The sequence below is a fragment of the Cucumis sativus genome, chromosome 5 (genome assembly GCF_000004075.3).
Source record: "Cucumis sativus cultivar 9930 chromosome 5, Cucumber_9930_V3, whole genome shotgun sequence".
NCBI lineage: Eukaryota > Viridiplantae > Streptophyta > Magnoliopsida > Cucurbitales > Cucurbitaceae > Cucumis > Cucumis sativus.
Window position 1 is genome coordinate 26120609 of NC_026659.2, and position 18787 is coordinate 26139395.

At 31.3% G+C, this 18787-nt stretch overlaps 2 protein-coding genes across 5 annotated transcripts; both read right to left on the reverse strand.

Annotated features, from left to right (window-relative positions):
- Positions 1 to 95: 95 nt before the first annotated feature.
- Positions 96 to 952, reverse strand: LOC101205407 (thioredoxin H-type). Its single transcript, XM_004135156.3, has 3 exons — positions 717 to 952; positions 491 to 613; positions 96 to 409 (listed from the first exon to the last, which is right to left on the reverse strand). Exons 1-3 carry the CDS (start codon positions 852 to 854, stop codon positions 275 to 277), a joined length of 396 nt encoding a protein of 131 aa, XP_004135204.1. The 5' UTR covers positions 855 to 952; the 3' UTR covers positions 96 to 274.
- Positions 953 to 3651: 2699 nt separating this feature from the next.
- On the reverse strand, positions 3652 to 9602 carry LOC101205164. Of its 4 annotated transcripts, none has more exons than XM_004135155.3 (5): positions 8732 to 9602; positions 8444 to 8616; positions 6020 to 6097; positions 4525 to 4599; positions 3652 to 4435 (listed from the first exon to the last, which is right to left on the reverse strand). In XM_004135155.3, the coding sequence occupies exons 1-5, from the start codon at positions 9411 to 9413 to the stop codon at positions 4031 to 4033; spliced, it is 1413 nt and encodes a 470-aa protein (XP_004135203.1). In that variant the 5' UTR covers positions 9414 to 9602; the 3' UTR covers positions 3652 to 4030. The 4 variants fall into 4 exon arrangements, with proteins under 4 accessions (XP_004135203.1, XP_031741071.1, XP_011655661.1 ...); XM_031885211.1 differs by having other exon boundaries at positions 3652 to 4438; XM_011657359.2 differs by lacking the exon at positions 6020 to 6097.
- Positions 9603 to 18787: the final 9185 nt, after the last annotated feature.

An 18787-nucleotide genomic window follows, 5' to 3' on the forward strand; every position in this document is an offset into this window, starting at 1 on the left:
CATGGCTATTACTTTAGAGAACGTCCATGTTAATTCCAATCAAAAGCATGTTCTGTTATGTTTTTGTTGTGTGAGTATGCAAAGGAAGTAAGAGGTTGAGCAAATACATGAAGAGCAATATATAGAATATATATATATAAAAATCACAAGTCAGAAGGGCTGAGCTAATAAATAAACAGCAAAAACCATTTTAGTTTGTTCTAGACAACTAGATTCCTGGTTCTTTATTTTACTTTTATCTTCCTTCCTTATTGAGGAGCTTCATAAGCATCAATCAATATTTACTATGTTTCTCAATCTTCTTCTGCAGGTCATCCCTCCTGGCTCCGACCACCTTATCGATTACTTTACCGTTCTTAATCAGTATGAATGTTGGCATTGCCTCCACTCCATATTCCTTTGCAACATCCTGTGTTGTCATCCATTTTTCTCAACAAGTCATGTCATGTACTGAACTAAAACAAAACAAGACAAGTTTGAAAGCTCATACCATTAATTCATCGACATCGATTTTAACGAACTCAACGTCCTTGAACCTTGCAGCTAATTCCTTGATAGTCGGCTCCATGTGTCGACAAGGTCCACACCATGCAGCAGTGAAGTCAATCACCATCTATACCATAACAAACCACAACAACAAAGTTAAACCAACCCAGCTGCTAGTGCTTGTCCACAACAAAAACATATACATTATTGTATGTTATGAAATTACTTACAAGCTTGTTTGTTTCCTTTGTAGCTTCAAAACGAGCTGTCCATTGAGCTTTGTCGTGACACTCTATAATGGTTGGAGGCTTTTGTTGTATCATTGCATTAGAAGATTTTGAACGTGGGACCGTAAAGCTTGCTCCCATCTTTTGAAATTGAAGCTGGAAGATTTGAATTTTGAGCTCAGATCTCTGTTTGAGAGTCTTGTTTCGAGTATTAATATATGGCTGAAGAGCAGCTTTAGCTTAATATATATATATATATGTGTGTATATATAGAAGAAAAAGTACAAAGGTAAATAAGTTATATATAATATTTGGAATATGATTCTTCCATCGTGTTCCAACCGAACACCGTTCTTTTATGATCTCTTTCTCTTATGGAAGATTACTCAGCCAATTAACTGCACATGAAGAGTTGATAAAATTGTTAAACGAATTTAAAAGTAGTTTTTATTGATTAATGTGTTGACGATCGTGAATTGATACATCTAATATCGACTTTCAAGTACTGTCAAATTAAAAAACTAAGTTGGTTTAAACACAAATCACATGTCGACATAAATTAATTAACTTTTTGGATATCGGGGTAATGGCACAATTTGGACAATAAGTTTTCTGCTTTTTACATGTAAAATGTGTATTCATGATAATTTAATCTTATGATGTCAAATCCATGCACTGTATAGAGCTAAAAAAAGAAAAAGTTCAATTACACTTTATATAGTCTATATGTTAATTGATCAACTTTTGTTAATTATTTAATAGAAGTCTTCTACAAAGGGAGTGCAACATGTTTATCACATCACTAATTAAGAACAAAATCACAAATGCAAATGCATTTCAAATGTTCTATTCTTTCTTTATATCTATTTGTATTCTTGAATTACAATAAACAAAGCAAACCATAGAAAGAAAAAAAAAAAGAAAGCTGCCAAAACTTCGACACAAAACATTTAATGTAGAAATGGATTCAAACATTTAACTTTTTAATCACAAACATATTTGTTGCCTTGTTCAGTAACTTTTCTTTCCTTCTCTTCTACATATTTTATCTCTGTATTTTTTTAGTCTCACCATCACGGATGCGTTGATTTAAAATGAGGTTTAGTTGATAAAATATCTACTATTTTAAGTGGTTGATGGTTCAATTTTACAGAAATCGAAGGCGACATGAACATTCATTTTAGATGATATTGATGTGTTTTGCATTTATGCCCGCCAAACTTTCTTTAGGGTTTTCTCTTTGCTAAAATTAAAGAATGAATGATCCCTTCTAGAAAAAGCCACAGATCCCTACTTGCATTACAAATTGAATAATGGAGTTAAGAATATAAACTTTTCTTTTCTTTTTTTTTTTCTTTTGGGCCTTCGTATTTGGAGAAGATGGAACGATTGTGATGTTGGAATAAATTGGTATAGAAACTTTGGGTTGCATTTATTAATAAATTCTAATGAGAATAAAATTTTGTGAGATTTTTTTCTTTAATTTAAAGAATTGACACGTGGTTTATTTTATTTTAGAAACGTTGGATTTTCAACTTGAATGAAATTATGAAAATGGTTTCTCTTGTTTTTTCTAGTTTGAGGAAAATGGTTTCAACTGAGATGTGAAGAGTCCCCTTTAGGTCCTTACAAGAGAGGAGACTCGTTTTCACCTTGGAACAAAAAATGATCAGACTAATAACTTGAGGTTGATGCTAATCACTTTATAAAACGAAGCTGACAAATTGGATGGAGTTGTATACCCTAGAGCAAAATCTTGTAGAAACAACAATCCTACAAAAGCATGTCAATCTCAGTGAAAGGATGGTAAAAAGAATAAATGATCTGTAAAGGGCCTAAACTCATCTCCTCAGTCATTGAAAATATGAAAGCATCATTGTCTGAATCATGAGAATCTTAACCTTACTGCAAATTGGAACACCTAAAAAGATACCCAATTTCAACATAAAAATGTGTGTACTCTAAAGAGTTTTAAACTTTGGTTCTATACACGATGAAATGAAAGAGGTGAGAATAAGTAGCATTCTATGTTCTCTACTTTGTTTCTCACAATGAGTGGCTTTACTCATCTAATTGTATGAATTAATTCCTTGTCGTAAAAGATATGGTAACAAATTTTTAAAAATATATATATATATATATTTAAGGAATGAGAATATTGTTAAAAGTCAATGCCACCATGTAGAGTTATTAAGGAAATTAACAAAATTCTTGATCTTAACATGGTGCCAAAAATGTACCCTATGGTCTTTCTTCCCTTCGTTCCTTTAGATTCTTAATTTCAAATACTATTTATAAAATATCACACAAATTATTTATAATTTAAAATAGACAAGTTACTTATATTTAAAAATATTAGCATAAATGGCTTCATTTTAAAATAATTACAAATGTCGTGAGAATTTATCAATCAATATTAGATATTAATCAATAACTAATAGAACTTACTATATTTATAATTTTATAATAGAATTTACTATATTTATAATTTTTTAAAATATTATTATACACTTGGAGTAAACTAAATCAACTAACCAAACTTTAGTTTCGATGAATTTTCAAAATGTAAACCGACTCAATCAACCTTCCCTTGTTGTAACTAAATCAACAATGGTCGGTTCAAGATCAATTGTAAAAAAAAAAAAAAACAATTCCAACCGAACTAGATCTAACAATCCAATTTTCTAATCAAAATGACATTTGGTTTTGCAATGGGCATGTTAGTATGTATGCTGAGAAATTATGAAAACCCTACGTGAGGGAATAAGAGAAAGAAAAATGGATGTTGATGCTAAACAGAAAAAAAAAAATAATCTAAATTGTGTTTTAACCCTAAATTTAAATGGGTACCTCTATATATAACACTCAACACACCACCAAGTTGAATTTACCAAAGCTCCACTAAAACAGAGAGAAGAAGATGAAGGTGACAACGTCATACTCATCCAATGATTTATAAAATCATATGTTATTTGAAGACCAAGGAAACTGGACTAAAACTAAAACAAAATAAAGCATATCATACCTTAAGCATACGTCTAAACAAAAGCAGCTCATGTCCACAAAATAACTTAGGATCAAATGGTTTTCGCAATATTGGTCTTTTTTTTTTATACAAGGTTCCATTGGATCCATCAAAAACTAGGGACTACAAAAAAAGCAAGATGTTGGATGGTGAATTCAACGAGGACCAAATGTCCAGAGAGAGAGAGAGAGAGAGGGAGGGAGGGAGAGGGAGAGGGAGAGGGAGAGGGAGGGAGAGAGAAAAATTGAAAAAGCACCAAACATTCGCATCACCCACCCGCTTCCGACGACGGTCACGAAGCCACCCCAATGCTTGAAGAGTTAGGAGCACCTTGGGAGGAGGAACCATGACTGTTGTAAGAGTGGCCACCACCACCTCTCCCACCACCACCTCTTCCTCGACCATTGTTGTAGTAGTTGTTCCTTTGGTAGTAGTTTCCGGACTGGTCGTAATATCGACTGCGTCCATTCTGGTAGGATCCTCCTCCTCTTCCTTCGCTTCGACCCCCACGGCCATTGGAATATCCTCTTCGACCGCCAACACCACGGCCACCTCTTTGACTCATATATCCTCCCCTTCGAGGAACGTACTGCTGTTCTTTTGCATCTCCGTCCCCATGTTTCTGCTCAAATTCATCTTCTGGTCTCACTTCTTGCTGGGTGACGAATTCGGAGGAATTTCCGGTCTCTTGCACATCCTGCTAAAGCAGAAGAGTCTCAATGTTCAAATAAAGAGATAGAGGGTGGCGGAGCTATAGAGAATGAAATACTGGGGGCATAGGCATACACTAGGCAGCTCGTCAGCAGAACCAGGTTGACCATCACTGATATCATCTTCTTGCACATCTCCCACGTCAGCATCCTACAAATTAAGGAGTTATACGAGATTATTATTCAATTTAGTAACAGCAACACAAATAAAAACAGTTTTGCAGTTGAGAATAATCTAATTCAGTAACAGCAACACAAATAAAAACAGTTTGGCAGTTGAGATGATTACTATTCTAATAGTAATCTCAACCAACTCAATCCTTGGATTGAGGTGTTTACTTTAATTGCTCATTGCTATGAAGCATCAAATTTAATTACTAATAAATCAAATTACTACATGGATATCGCTCAAGAAACTTTAAGCATTCAGATGAAGAAAGCTGACCGGAAAGAAAGAAAATCCTAAGAGGAGAATACTGACAATTTTCTTTCCAAGGCCATCAACGACAAGAAATATACTTTCAAAAGCGCATTAGTTATAAAAGAAATATTCCCCTCCACTTGGAGCCTTCTTTGTTTCTTTGTGATTCATTTCATGACAATGTAGAAATGCTGAGGATAAACCTTCGTATTATGAAATTTCAAAAGAAGGCAGACTATGTGACTATATTTACAGCTTAAAAAATGCACATATGAAGATTGTAGACTAACTACCAACCAACTGACGAATGACCTCCTAAAATATACTTGGATAATAACACTACAGCACATCCTCACAAATTTTTCCTTTTCAGCAAAGATCCAGATATTCATCACAAAACATAGACTCCAAGCTTGACTCGATCCAGTAATAGAATATCGTATTTTTCTCTGTTGGCCACTGAATTGTTGTATTATGTTCTGTTTGGCTGACAAACCATTACCCATGAATTTGAAATTGTGGACAAAGTGTGTAGACTATTTTTAGTTTCATCCTTGATGTTCAAATTTTTTTCAATTTAGTTTTCAATTAAACCCTTCACATAGAAGAATGCAAAAAATTGGTTGATGATAAGTTTACACAGTATGATACTCGGTTACTTGGTGCGAATTTAAAGGAAGAAAATAGACCACCTAATTTCTTCTCCAAATTTCCATGTTATCAAAATCAATCATCTCTTAGATGGCGGTGGCCTATTTTTTCCTTCAAATTGCTGCCAACTCACTAAATATCATGTCATTTTAAGCTTTTAACATTTTAACATCCACCACGGAGAGGGTAATAATTGAGAAACATCATAACATAACTGACTAAATTAAAAGGCAAACACAGATCAAACACCAGGGACTGAGACATATATTTAAATTTTATTCTAGTTAGACATAACTTGAAATTTTGAAGGATGGAAGAAAAACCAAGATCAACGACAAGGAAGATGTAGAAATCGATTCTGATTGGCCAAGGTAGTACTTAAGCTACTACGTTTAAAATTGAAGCAGAAGAGAGTTCACGACAAACAAGAGCCACAAATGATAAAAACTCTATAACCCAACTAAATAATTTGTTCTAGTGGTTGAAGATTCTATTGTACCTCTTCAACAATCTCTTTCAATTCAAAGGATCCAAATCTGCAACAATCATGGCTATTCGTGTCTTTAAGGAGGGTCATCTGCCAATTAAAGGCAGAGTGTAAAGTTATAGAAATCACCAGCAAATGAGCAATGCCGGCTTTGAGTAATTCTTTGGGACAATGAAAAAAAAAATTATGGGTGTACAAAAAACCAAGCCCACACACAAAAAGAAAAAAAAACATTGTTCTCTGTAAAAAGGGACTCCAACTATGCAATATACCACCCTTGAGAATAGTCACAAAAGGTTCCAAAATTGAAGCACACCAACAAACATGAAAACAAACAAGAGATCAAACCCCACTAAGGTCCCTATCTACCCCTCTAAAAGTCCTATTATTCTGCTCACTTCACAAGGTCTATAAGATAACATACGCGCTTTACTTCCCCCCACGAGGTGGATTGAGAAGGAACTCCTCCATCATACCACGAGTGTCCCTCCAATGAGCATAGAAAATGCTAAACGTCTGAAAAAAAAACAACTACCAAACAGAACTAGCAAACTCACACCGCCCCAAGGAAAGAGTTTTCTGATTCTTTCTTGCAAAGACAGCACCATCCTAGGGAAGAACACAAAAAAGAGTCATTGGACTTCATCATGGAGCTGTGGATAAGTAAATCTGTGAGGGATCCACTACAAAGCTCCCATGGAGATGTGAATGCCAAATCCAACAAAATCAAATGAGGTTGTTTAGCTAGAAATTTAAGCAAAAGCCAGCTAGGAAGGCTATTCCTCTTCCACAAAGTTTCTACTTAAGCCTAGATTCCTAAGAGTTGATTAGTGAAATACAAATATCTTGGATAGAAGATGCTCTTTGACTGAATTTCAAGAAAAATTGGGAGAACTCACAAAGTGTTGCATTACCCTTGCCCAATCATATATTTTCCCAATAGTGAGTAGATTTTTCAGTTTAGATCACCACTGAGTTAACTTATAATGAATGAGGTCTTTGTGCTTGAGAATGAATTTTCAAGGGCCATTTTCAAGCGAGAAGTGAAAGTTTGAAAATGAACCAAGGTCTCCATAAAGCCACCTCTATTCATTTCTTTAAATTTACGGGCATAGCTCAAATCCCAACCATTTCAAAGGTTTCTCAACATGTGTGTGGCTTGGCCAATAAGGGAAGGACACCAATAAAGACATCAGTATCAGTTTCTAGAATGGCAGATGTGCATGCCTTACATCTCAAGCGGTTTTAGATATTTACCCAAGAGGAAAATGCATTAACAGTCATTTGAAGTATTAATGGTGTAGACATCAGGGGTGGAAAACTTTGAATCCTAAGCGTACTGACCACAGGAAAACCTTGGTTTGATAATGCAAGAAGTAGCCGTTAAAAGCCAATAGAGCAACAACATTAGTTTCTCAAATGATAGAAGGATAGATGTTATTCCTCTACAGCAGACTTTTCTTGATCTTTTTGCAATTTCCATGAAGGAAGCCACTATATCTGACAGTTGGTGCTTAGAAGCACATGATTGGGACCTTGGATTTATAAGGGGCCTTTTCTTTTCTTCATAGAAACAATTGGATTTATAGAGAAAGAACAAAATAGGACATACAAAAAATCAAATCCCCGAAAACTCCATGAAAAAAAGGTTCCAACGAAGTAAAATAATACCATGTTAATTTTTGTATATTATATTGAATAATCAAGATACATAGTCGACCTTTTACAAAGGTGAATAAATAGACACCAATAAAGCAATAAAAAAAATTGCCAATTAAAAATAACCCTAATTTTCTTTAACAAAAAGAAATATTTTCGAGCAGGTCTTTTTATGAAATATAGAGTTAAGAAAATGGGCACTCCTTCTATGAAAGCTTTGGACAAGACAGGATCAAACGAGGCCATGTATAAACAAGAAGGAAAAGGGGTACACATAAGAGGGAAAACACTGGAACTTTCCCCTAAACAAGATAATAAGTCCTTTAGAGAAAAGATGCCATGAACATAGTTAACCTGCCTAAATGCTATGAACTATAAAGCATTGGGAAAAAAAAAAAATTAAAAAAATGCTCGAAACCCGCATGGAGGAAGAAGGTAAGGTGGCCTCAACTAGGATGAAGGCTGCACAATTTTCTTTGAACTTCAGACACATTTCCAACAAGTCAAACTACTAGAAGCTTTTTATTTCCAAGAAAATCCCACGATAGTTTCCAATGTATCTAAAGGTTTCCAAGCTCCACAAATCAATAGGAAAAGACCATTTTCTCTTTTGTAGTATAACTTTCATTCCACTATTCTAACTACAATGACGTTTAGCTAAGGAAAGACACTGTACGATGAATGAAACAAAATAAATGGACGTATTGCTCGACATTCATTTCAAAGAGGTAATGTAACAGATGAATATCACCATATGGTACGAGAATCCCATAATACCGTCTGTAGAAATTTTTCATCTGAACCTTCTTCATGGACAGCCACCGGAACCTGAAAATTGGCATAGTTTCCTGCAGCAACAGCAGCTACTTCAACAGGACCTTTTATCTCAGGCGTGGTAGTGAAGTAATCCGACGCCATGATCTTGTGCAGCCTCTCTCTCAAGTTCGCATCTTCAAGATTGCATTACAAGTCAACAAAACACCAAAAATGTAAGAACGAAATTAACCAAACAAAACTACTAATAAAGAAATGGAGTAGAAATTAGAAAGAAAAAAAAGGTCATACAAGTAACATCCGTGTTGGGTTCAATAGGTTGGTCAGCCTTCGTGAGCCAGAGTTTCGCGTGCTCGATGCAACGCTCCAACGCATTCTTATGAGGCAAATTCGAATCCACAGGACGAGAGACCAGTAGGCCGCTCATCATCGATATCAAATCCAAATCCCTCTCAACGAGAAGATCGGTAGCATCGTCAGTGACATAATCGTAGGTGATGCAACAACTTCTCTCGTGCGTTCTCGTAAGCATCGTCGAAGTGAAATCGCTTTGAGACTTAACATCAAACAAAGAGCCAAAATAGAGAAGGTTTAAAAGGTCCTCAACCACAGCGTGTTCGGACTGGTCTTTCACATCACTGGTATCTTCATCTCTAACCTCCGTATGCGAATCATCGGTTGAAACAGGTAGAGAGGAAACACTGGCCTGTTGACGTTGTACAGCCAAGTTGATTTCCTCAGAGACAGCCGATGCTAAAGGCTGTCGAAGCTTTTCAAGCTCATCGATGAGGGCAGTAACAGAAGGCTTAGAGCGAAGGACTTCTTCTTGCTCCTTGTTGATAGGCTTTCCTAGAGAAATAGCCTCTTCCATCTGAAGGATACGATTGTGTTTCTTGCGAAGGGCGCGGAGACGCTTGTTGATGAGGCTGAGGACTGGTCCATCAATGACATCAGAGGGAGAGGGAGCCGCCATTGTTAAGTCCAGTGAAAGAGGGGGTGGAAGAGAAATGGGATGGTCGGAGCACCACCAAGAAAGGGTGGTGAAGGAAGGGCGGGGGCAGTTGAGCGAGGGTTTTGAAAGGTTTCTTGTCAGGGGGGAAGTGGATGCGATGCGATTGGGGGAAGAGAAGGAGGCGCTTTGGAATGGAGAATCAATTTAAGAGACCCATCACATAAAAGAGGGTTATAAGGCCAATCGATGGGCTCTTTAATTCCATTTCTCAACTCAACTGGGCCTTTTCTTTTTCCTTTCTCCTTTTTCCTTTTTCTTTTTTCTTTTTTCTTTTTTTTAATAATCGAAATTCATTTGTTAAATACAAAATTAAATAAACCCACTTTTTCTTTCTCTTTTTCTTTTTCTATTGAAGGAAGATAAACCCTTCTCGGATCTTATTTCTATATATCTAATTCTAAACATTCTTACCTCAATCCAAACTCTACATTAATCAATTATTCTAATTTTCAACTTTTTCATTTAATATATCTTAATTAAACTATTACCTATTAAAGAGAAGTGTTAGTTTCGTTTAAATTTTATAAAAATCTTTCACTTATATCAATCATAACAACTCTTACAAGTAAAATTGTAAAAGAGACTAGATAATATCTAATAGGATTGTCCAATGTGCTTGACGGTTGGTCTAACAAAATGTATGCTAAGGCATGTCTACACATCCATGCTCCAACCTAAGAACATTATTTTAACAACAAGTTGGCCCAAGGGAGGTTTTCAGCTCAGCCTTCAAAAGTGGCTAATGGAGATGCTCCAACTTGAGCATAAAGCTTATCTTATCGTAGCCATGAAGCTCTAGGATGATAAGTTAATTTATAGATTTCTACAAATACATCATTATACTCAATAACAAAGAAATTTGTTCTCAAATTCTCAACCTTTTACGCTCTTTATTTTTTTTACTCCAATTTATTGTTACATCACATCAAAATTATACATTTTACCCGTTTAATTTTTCTTGATGAGAATAGTATCGAGATTTCAAATGATTGAGTGTGAATGGTATACAGTTAACAAATAATTTTTAAAAATATTAAATTACTTATATATAGAAATTGGATCTCTATAATTTCCTACGTGGAATGTATTGGCAAATACCAAAACTTTGATTGCTTCTGTACTCTCACTCATATTCAAGGAAGTGTTAAATAAATTTCTTAAAGTTTAACACCAAAAGTCATGGTTTTTTTCTACACTCCAAAATAGATATTATCCAAAAGGTCACATCTTTCAAATTCATTGACTCTTCTTTAATAATAATAATAATGTGATAAGCCAAAAACTATTACTTTTAGGCTAATTTTGAGTTAAATTTATTGCTATTTTTGAATTTGAATCTCCACAACCTCGGATAAATTAGTATATATCAAGTATTATTAAACTATAATAATATTGGCAAGTAATAAATTCAAGAGGAAACAAATGAAATCAACACATATGAACTCTACAACTAATACATTTTGACTTCACCTAATTAAGTCTTACTACACAGGGTTGCATGTGTGTCTTGTGTTGATGTGGAGACAATTTATTTGTTATATTAGAAGCACGAAAAATGTTTCACATCTCAAGAAAATGAAAGGATATTTGTAATTTATCATTGTAAATGTGACATATTATGTGATATTGTTATTGAAGTCAACGTAAAAATAACCTTGAAGATAGATGCTAGGAACGGGAAGAATATTAAAACAACAATTGGAACATAACTTAGAGGATTCCAAAGATCACATCTACACAACTTAACTCTTGGTGCACTCAACAAAAGTTAACGTGTTTAGTAAGCATAACATCAATGCCCAATTTGCTATTTTACACGCAGAGATTCATTCCTTTCTTCAATCAAATGGTACGAACAATAGTCGATGACGCAACAAAGAGACGAAAAAGGCCTGAGTCCAACTGCGAGATACTAGCCCACAAACAATAGTCAGTGAGGCCCAATATCCGGACTTCTGTGGAATGAAGCCCAATTAAAATTCTCTATTGGGCTCAAATTTATATCAAATTGGTTTACGTGCTGGGCCACACTGCGTGGGGATGATGGCGATGAAATATGGCATTGATGTCTAGTAGTTCATAACAATTCACTTGTAAAATTATATTTTAAATTTAATTTCAACCGGGATAAAAATAATAATAAAATTTAATTAGTTATAATTCTTTTAGGATCCGTTTGGTAACGTTTTTGTTATCCGTTTCTTGATTTTATTTGAAATTCATTTTTTATTTTATTCACATTTAATTCAATTAAACATCAAACAAAATTATGTCCTCCATTAAACATAAAAAACAAAATGATCAAATATGGATAAGAAAGTCTTATTGTAATCTTATGGAAAATAAGATGAAGATTGGGATATGAAGGACAAAAGCTGCGAGAGGAAGACGAAAACCCACAACAAATAGAAGGATCGAAACCCACGGCAAAGAGGAAGACAAAAACTCACGGCTAAAACAAAAATCTAGGAGAAACCCATAAATTCGGTTAAATCCACAGCAAAAACACAATCCACGCAAAAAGGAAGAGAAAAACCAAAATCCAATAAAGAGAAAGGCGTCGTGTAAAGGAAGACGATGTAAGGCGAAGAGGAAGACAACAAAAACGATGAAAGAGAGGAAGAGGATGGTTATTTGGAAAAGACGATGGAGATAAGAGGAAGAAAAAGGAAACCACGTGGAGAGTGGTTATTTGGGAAAGAAGATGAAAATAAGAGGAAGAAAAATGAATTCACGAGAGGAAAATGGAAAAAATGAAAATTGATAAGGCAACCCTAATCCTCAATTCAAAGACTCAAGCTATTAGCATAGCAAGAACATTTGAAATAAGAAACTAACACCTCTTTATACAAATTTAGATTAACCAATGGAAAGTTAGGATTAAATTACCTCTTAGATCGAAGAGTTAGAAGCAAGATTTGGAAATCTTGTTATAAATTGAGTCACTGCACAATCAAACTTGATCAAGGTTAGATTGAATGGCTCACATGCATTCTATCACAAAAATTGCAAATTAAGGAAAAACTCTCAAATTGAGATCCAAATTGCATTCATCAAAAGTCTTGTCCTTACAAATGAAAAGATAAGGCATTATATAGCCTTGTAAAAGTTCTACTATAATTGATGAAAATATCAAAAGTCAAAAGATAAACGTTAACTATGTTTTTCTAACTTCTAACAACCAACTTTCGACCACCATTTTTAATACTAACATATCAATGGTAGCTACCATACTTGTCAAATTAAAACAAATGAAAATATAATAAAAATTTGATATTAAGTGAATCACGAGGCCTTCAAATTGTTGGTTTCATGGAAACTTAATGTCTACCCTATAGTCCACATCATGATCCTTATAAAAAATGAAATAAAAAAAGAATTGAAAAAAATGAAAAAGAAAACCAATAAAAAGAATTGAGGAAAAGAAAATCAATAAAAATAATTAAGAAAAAGAAAAAAGAAACCAATAGAAATAATTGAGAAAAAGAAAAAAAGAAACCAATAGAAACAATTGAGAAAAAGAAAAAAAGAAACCAATAGAAATAATTGAGAAACGGGAACGGGAGAAATTACTTTTTTTTTGTTCTCAATAATTTCTTATAAAAGGATAAACATTTATACTTATTTTTAGAACGAAAAATAGAAAACATTATCAAACACCTCCGTTTCTTAAAAAATGAAAACAGAAACAGGAAACAGTGAACATGAACATTACCAAACGGACCCTTAATGTACAATTGAAAATATAACAATTAGATTCAAATTATTAACATACATTTTAAAAAAAATTATAAATATAATAAAATATTTTAGAATCTATATCATTGATAGAAGTCTAAAACTAATAAACTATATTACCAATATTAGATTATGATTGATTGACCATAAAGAGTCTATATATATATATAGAAGTCTATCATCCATAGGTTTTGTTATATTTCTAACACATTTTATTATTATCCCTAAAATTGACATCTATTATACTAACATTCTTTTTAAAATTATTAAATTAACAGTAAAATAAGTAATCAGTAAAAAAAATTCAAATTAAAAGTATAAACATGGTCCAATAAAAACAAAAACAAAACTTTGAGTATAGGAATGGAGAGGGTCCAAACTCCAAGTTGGATGATATGTTGATGCTGTCCTCAACTCAAGAGGCCATCTCATTTTACTTGGTATGCTATCTTTAATCATTTAAAAGAAAACACTCAACCTAGTTGGTTTGTTAAATCACTTTTTCACTTCCCCCTCACTTTATTGTACATTTCGAAAAATCTTTTTCAAACCATATAATGATTTGCATATGTGAATTTTATAAATGGTTGAAAATAAAAATATGTTTTCCACTAACTTTGTGGAATCTAATATGCAAAGTAACCATATTGTCTCTCTTTTCTTAACAATATATATATATACACACCCATATCAACTGTGTAGATAAATTAGTGAAAAATTGTGTAGGGACAATATAAGATAAAAGCAAAGTTGTGTTTAATAGTTAAGGATGAAGTGAAAGTGGTTGATATAATAGCAAATATAATCCAATTGTATACGTATGCAAATTTCAATTATTGTTTTAAAAGGTTTTCAAAATTCAATATATAAAGCAAAAGAAAAATAATTATATTATATAATACAAAACTTTCAATATAGGATAGAATTTAAGTCAAACAGATTCATACAATTTTATTGAGTTCAGTATCATAATTTTATGAGTGATTTTCTCATAAAGATAGTTATCTACCCATCTTATGATAATCTACAAGATTGAATGAACTGATCTACTTTGAAATGTAAACTGATGTTGTGAGAGAGTAAAGTGTTGAAAAAAAAAGTTAAATATATTGTTCAATTATTTGGAGGTAAGACGTATTTATAGACTAATTTTTTATTATCTAAATGCGTTTGCTCTTTTATTTTTTCAAGATAGTTCTAAAATCAAAAGACGCATTCGTTCGTGTTGGAAAACGACTAAAATAGGCCAAAACCTAGATTTGCATGTATCTCATTATTCAATTTCAAGATTTAATTAGTCATTATATTAGAATTGCGATGACGGGGATGAATGACGTATTAATCAATTAATAAATTTCAATACCACATGCATATAGTTTTTTTTAAGCTAGTCATATGCTCTCAAAGAAATATGTTAAAATAAGTTTAGTTCAACGATAATTAATTATAGGTTTCATCTCTAGAAGTTAGAGGTTCAATCTTCCATCCTCTTATACAAAAAAAGTGAAAGCAATATCAATAGGTCATATAACACAATCAATAACCAATTGACATATAATAACAATTTCAACTACAATAATGTACGATAGAAATAGTCAACTCTACTAACATTTTAGTACATTTATTTGTGAATTAACCAATCATGCTTGTTATATACTATACCCACCAAAATAGTTCTCACCACAACTACATCGACAGTATGATGCAAGCGGGTTCAGACAAATGCATTTAGCAAATATTGTTCTCAAGTGCATTGAATATTTATCTGACGATATTTTCACGTGCGTTCATTTAAGTCTACATATCAATAAAACTTATATTGTATTGCAAAAATAAATAGGACATAAAAAATAAGAAGTTATAAAACATCATTAGAATTATTGAGCAACGTCAACATTTCATCTGTATTTTTAATCAAAAGTTTGTGTGTTTTGTAAAATTAAAATCTTTCATATCTTTGTTTATTAACATCAAGATTTCAAAATATCTTAGATTAATAAAATTCCACTTTGCTACAAATTTTATAGTTTAATAAATATATCACTCTTAAAACATGTGAAACTAATAGGTTTGATCGAGTAAATTCATACATGACAACAAATTAAAGTCAAATCTTATCAATTTAATTATGAAACCTTCTAATTTTAAGTGCTTGTTGTTTTCATCTCCAATAACTTTACAAAAAAGTTGAAAATAATGTAAATAACGACATAATAGTTGAATTTCATATATTTTTTAATCAACTACAATATCATCATCATCAAGAATAGTTTATGTCATTTTCCTATTTACTTTTCACATTTTCAAAAAAATAAAGGAATTGTGTGTACACATAGAGATTGAGAAAGTAATGACACTAAAACTATAAAATTGAGACCGAGAATGAATCGATACTAACTAAATTTGAGACAAACACAACCACACATTGTACACTAAATGATATCTCCATTTATTTGATAGATATGAAATTTTATCATGTGTTTAATTGAGTAGCGAGTATATATTGAGTTATTGATTCATTACATTTTGAGATACATTGGAAAAGGCACTTCAAAGTCCTTAGCTCTACTAAATTTACGTTGAAATCTCTTGTTATCAAACGTGAAGTTTAACTTTTTAATTATTTTTAATTTAAAAGTATTTTCAAAATATTGTTCACCAAAATTAATTATAGAGAATCTTCTTACTTATATAGAAGAAAATGATAATATTTTAATTGGATTTACAACCAACTTAATTGAACAATAATATAAAGTTGTAATGTGTCATCGTCAAAAATATTATTATAATTCATTTAGAAACCTACCCCAAACGATAACATAGTTCTTATGGTCATTTGAGTTGGCATCCACTTTTTCTCCTTTTTCCCTCTATTGGAAGCAAAATTTTAAAAATGATAAATAATAAAAAAATGATGAATGTGAAACAATCAAAATTGGTAACAAATAGATATATGGTTTTTATAATCTTCAATAATTCTAAACGTTATTTCAATATACATTATTCTTGCTAAAGTAAAAAGTTTCAACTACTAATGTTAAAAAAAAAAAAAGATTTGTTATGTTAATTTTGATATTGCAAACACGTGAAACATGAAATTGGAAAGCTACAAATTAATTAAATTATTTTAATACAAATTTAAATATAAAAATTAAGAGGCTACCCACATTGAATCTGTATATTATTGAGAACAAAAAGGTTTTAAATTTAAATGTCCTGAATATAATACAATCTTTTCAATAAAAATTTCATCCCTAAATCTCTTACTTTGATATGTATTTTCGAATCAAAATATAAAAATAAAATTACTATAAAATAAAACTTTACACTATTGACTTAGAGAATATCAACTGCGATTTTTCCTCACCAAATATCAATAAATAAAAGAGAATAATAATCGTCAACTATATAATGGGAAAATGGTATGAATAAATGAAGTTTGGACCCATTACTGACTACCATACCCACCTAGAGATATTATGGAGAAGATTTCCTAATTAATTTCTTCAGTCAAGATTATTTTGATAACTTTTGTCTCCTCTTTTTCCATTGTAATATAGTCTAAAATATATGATAATGTTTATATTATTTGAGCAAATTATGCTAATGCTTTTATATCCTTATCCTATACATCCATGGGCCAATATATATGATTGATGAAATGTTGCAAATTCTACTTCATTCTCAATACATCTCAACACTTTTTTCTTTCTTGAAAAAAAAAAATAGTCTATATATCCTTCAAAATGTTTATTTTCTTTTTCAATTTGTTCTAAACTCTTGATCTTAAACTCTTTAATTTATATCATCATACGTTAAATGATTGATTTTGTAAAATTAAATGCACACATATTTTTCTATTTACTTTTAAAAAATTATTATTTTAAAAATATTTATAAATATAGCAAAATATCATGATCTATCATAACGAAATTATTCACGGGACAATATAAGAAATTAAACTAGAAACTTATGAAATTAGTTTATAAAATTTGAAGAATAGAACAAATTATATTATAATTTTTGCATTTTATGGGTTTTAAATTATCTTAACGTTGACTAAATTATATAGACTTGATTTAGACTTTAGACCATTTTTATCTTCGTATATATTACCCATGCAATTATTCTTTAGGATTATCAAACTATTAATAATATATCGAGTTATTTACAATATATTATTTCATAAATTAAAAATGAAAAGGGATTAATTATAAATCTCTTAATGATCATTATTCAAACATTAATACTAATCCTACTAAACTAAACACTTTTTTGACAAATGATACCAATGAAAAATAGAGTTTGATAAAAAAGTTTACAGTCTATACAAAATGATATATTGTCCGATTACATTATTTATGAAAAAACAATCACCATAAGAAAAGAATACCGAATTTCTGTTTCACATTTATGATGTAAAAATTAATTAAAAGGATAACAAATCAAAGATGGATTTTGCATATACTTTTTTAGAATTTGTTAGTGTTCACACTGAATTCCATGTGAAAGAAGGAAGGGCACGATATGATGTTTTTGGATGCTACTGTCTATTTCCCATCAAAATCACCATCTGCCCCGTTTTTATCCTCGACTAAAAGACTAGAAATTTGAATATTTTATTATGTTATTGTTGAACGAAACGTATTACCATATCATGTGTTTTTTATCTACATTAATTAATTCTTTCTTATTTTACTTTATACTAATTTTAAATTTGATTGAAAGCGTGTGAATTAAAGTTAGATATCTGAAATTAGTGAAATTAAAATGGAACGAAATCCAAAATAAGTGGAGGAAAGTTGTTTCTACAAAAATAATAACTATTTTTAATATTTGAATTGAAATTCAAATACTAAAGAAAAGTGAAAAGGCATTGAAAAATGGAAAGAAATTAAATGAGTATAAGGGTAATTATTATTAATGACTATTTTAGTAATAATAATTAAGGATATAACAATATTTTTAAAAAATTATAAATATAGTATAACTATCGCTGATACACTTATATTACTGATAAATATGTATGATCTATCAATGATAGACCAATATTTACAACATGGTCTATCGGTGATAGACTTCTATCATTGATAGAATTTAACAAATTTTGCTATATTTGTAATTTTTAAAAAATGTTGTTTTGCATCTAAGGGCTAAATTTACAACTATCCCTAAATTCAATATCAAATTAACTAAAAATAAAATATCAAATTAACTAAAAATAAAATATCAAATTAGTTTGAGTGTAACTTAATTGATATAGTCTATGTAGTATACCAATCAAAATCAAAGGTTGGATTACCCATCCATACTTTAATTCAATACATTTTCAAAATAAACTAAAATCAAAATCGTTATTATAGTAGATATATGAAGCACCGACAAATTTAGTATAAGTCGAAGAGTCCCTTCAAATTTATCGTATTTATATAATATGTATAAAAAAAACTAATTAATATTTAATATATGTAGGTAACTTAGTGATAATAGTGTTTGTTAGCTTCTTTTCAATTTGGGTTCAAGTCTTATCTATAACTTTTTTGGATTCGCCACTAATATGAAGTGTATATTTGATGTGAAACTAAGGATTATATTAT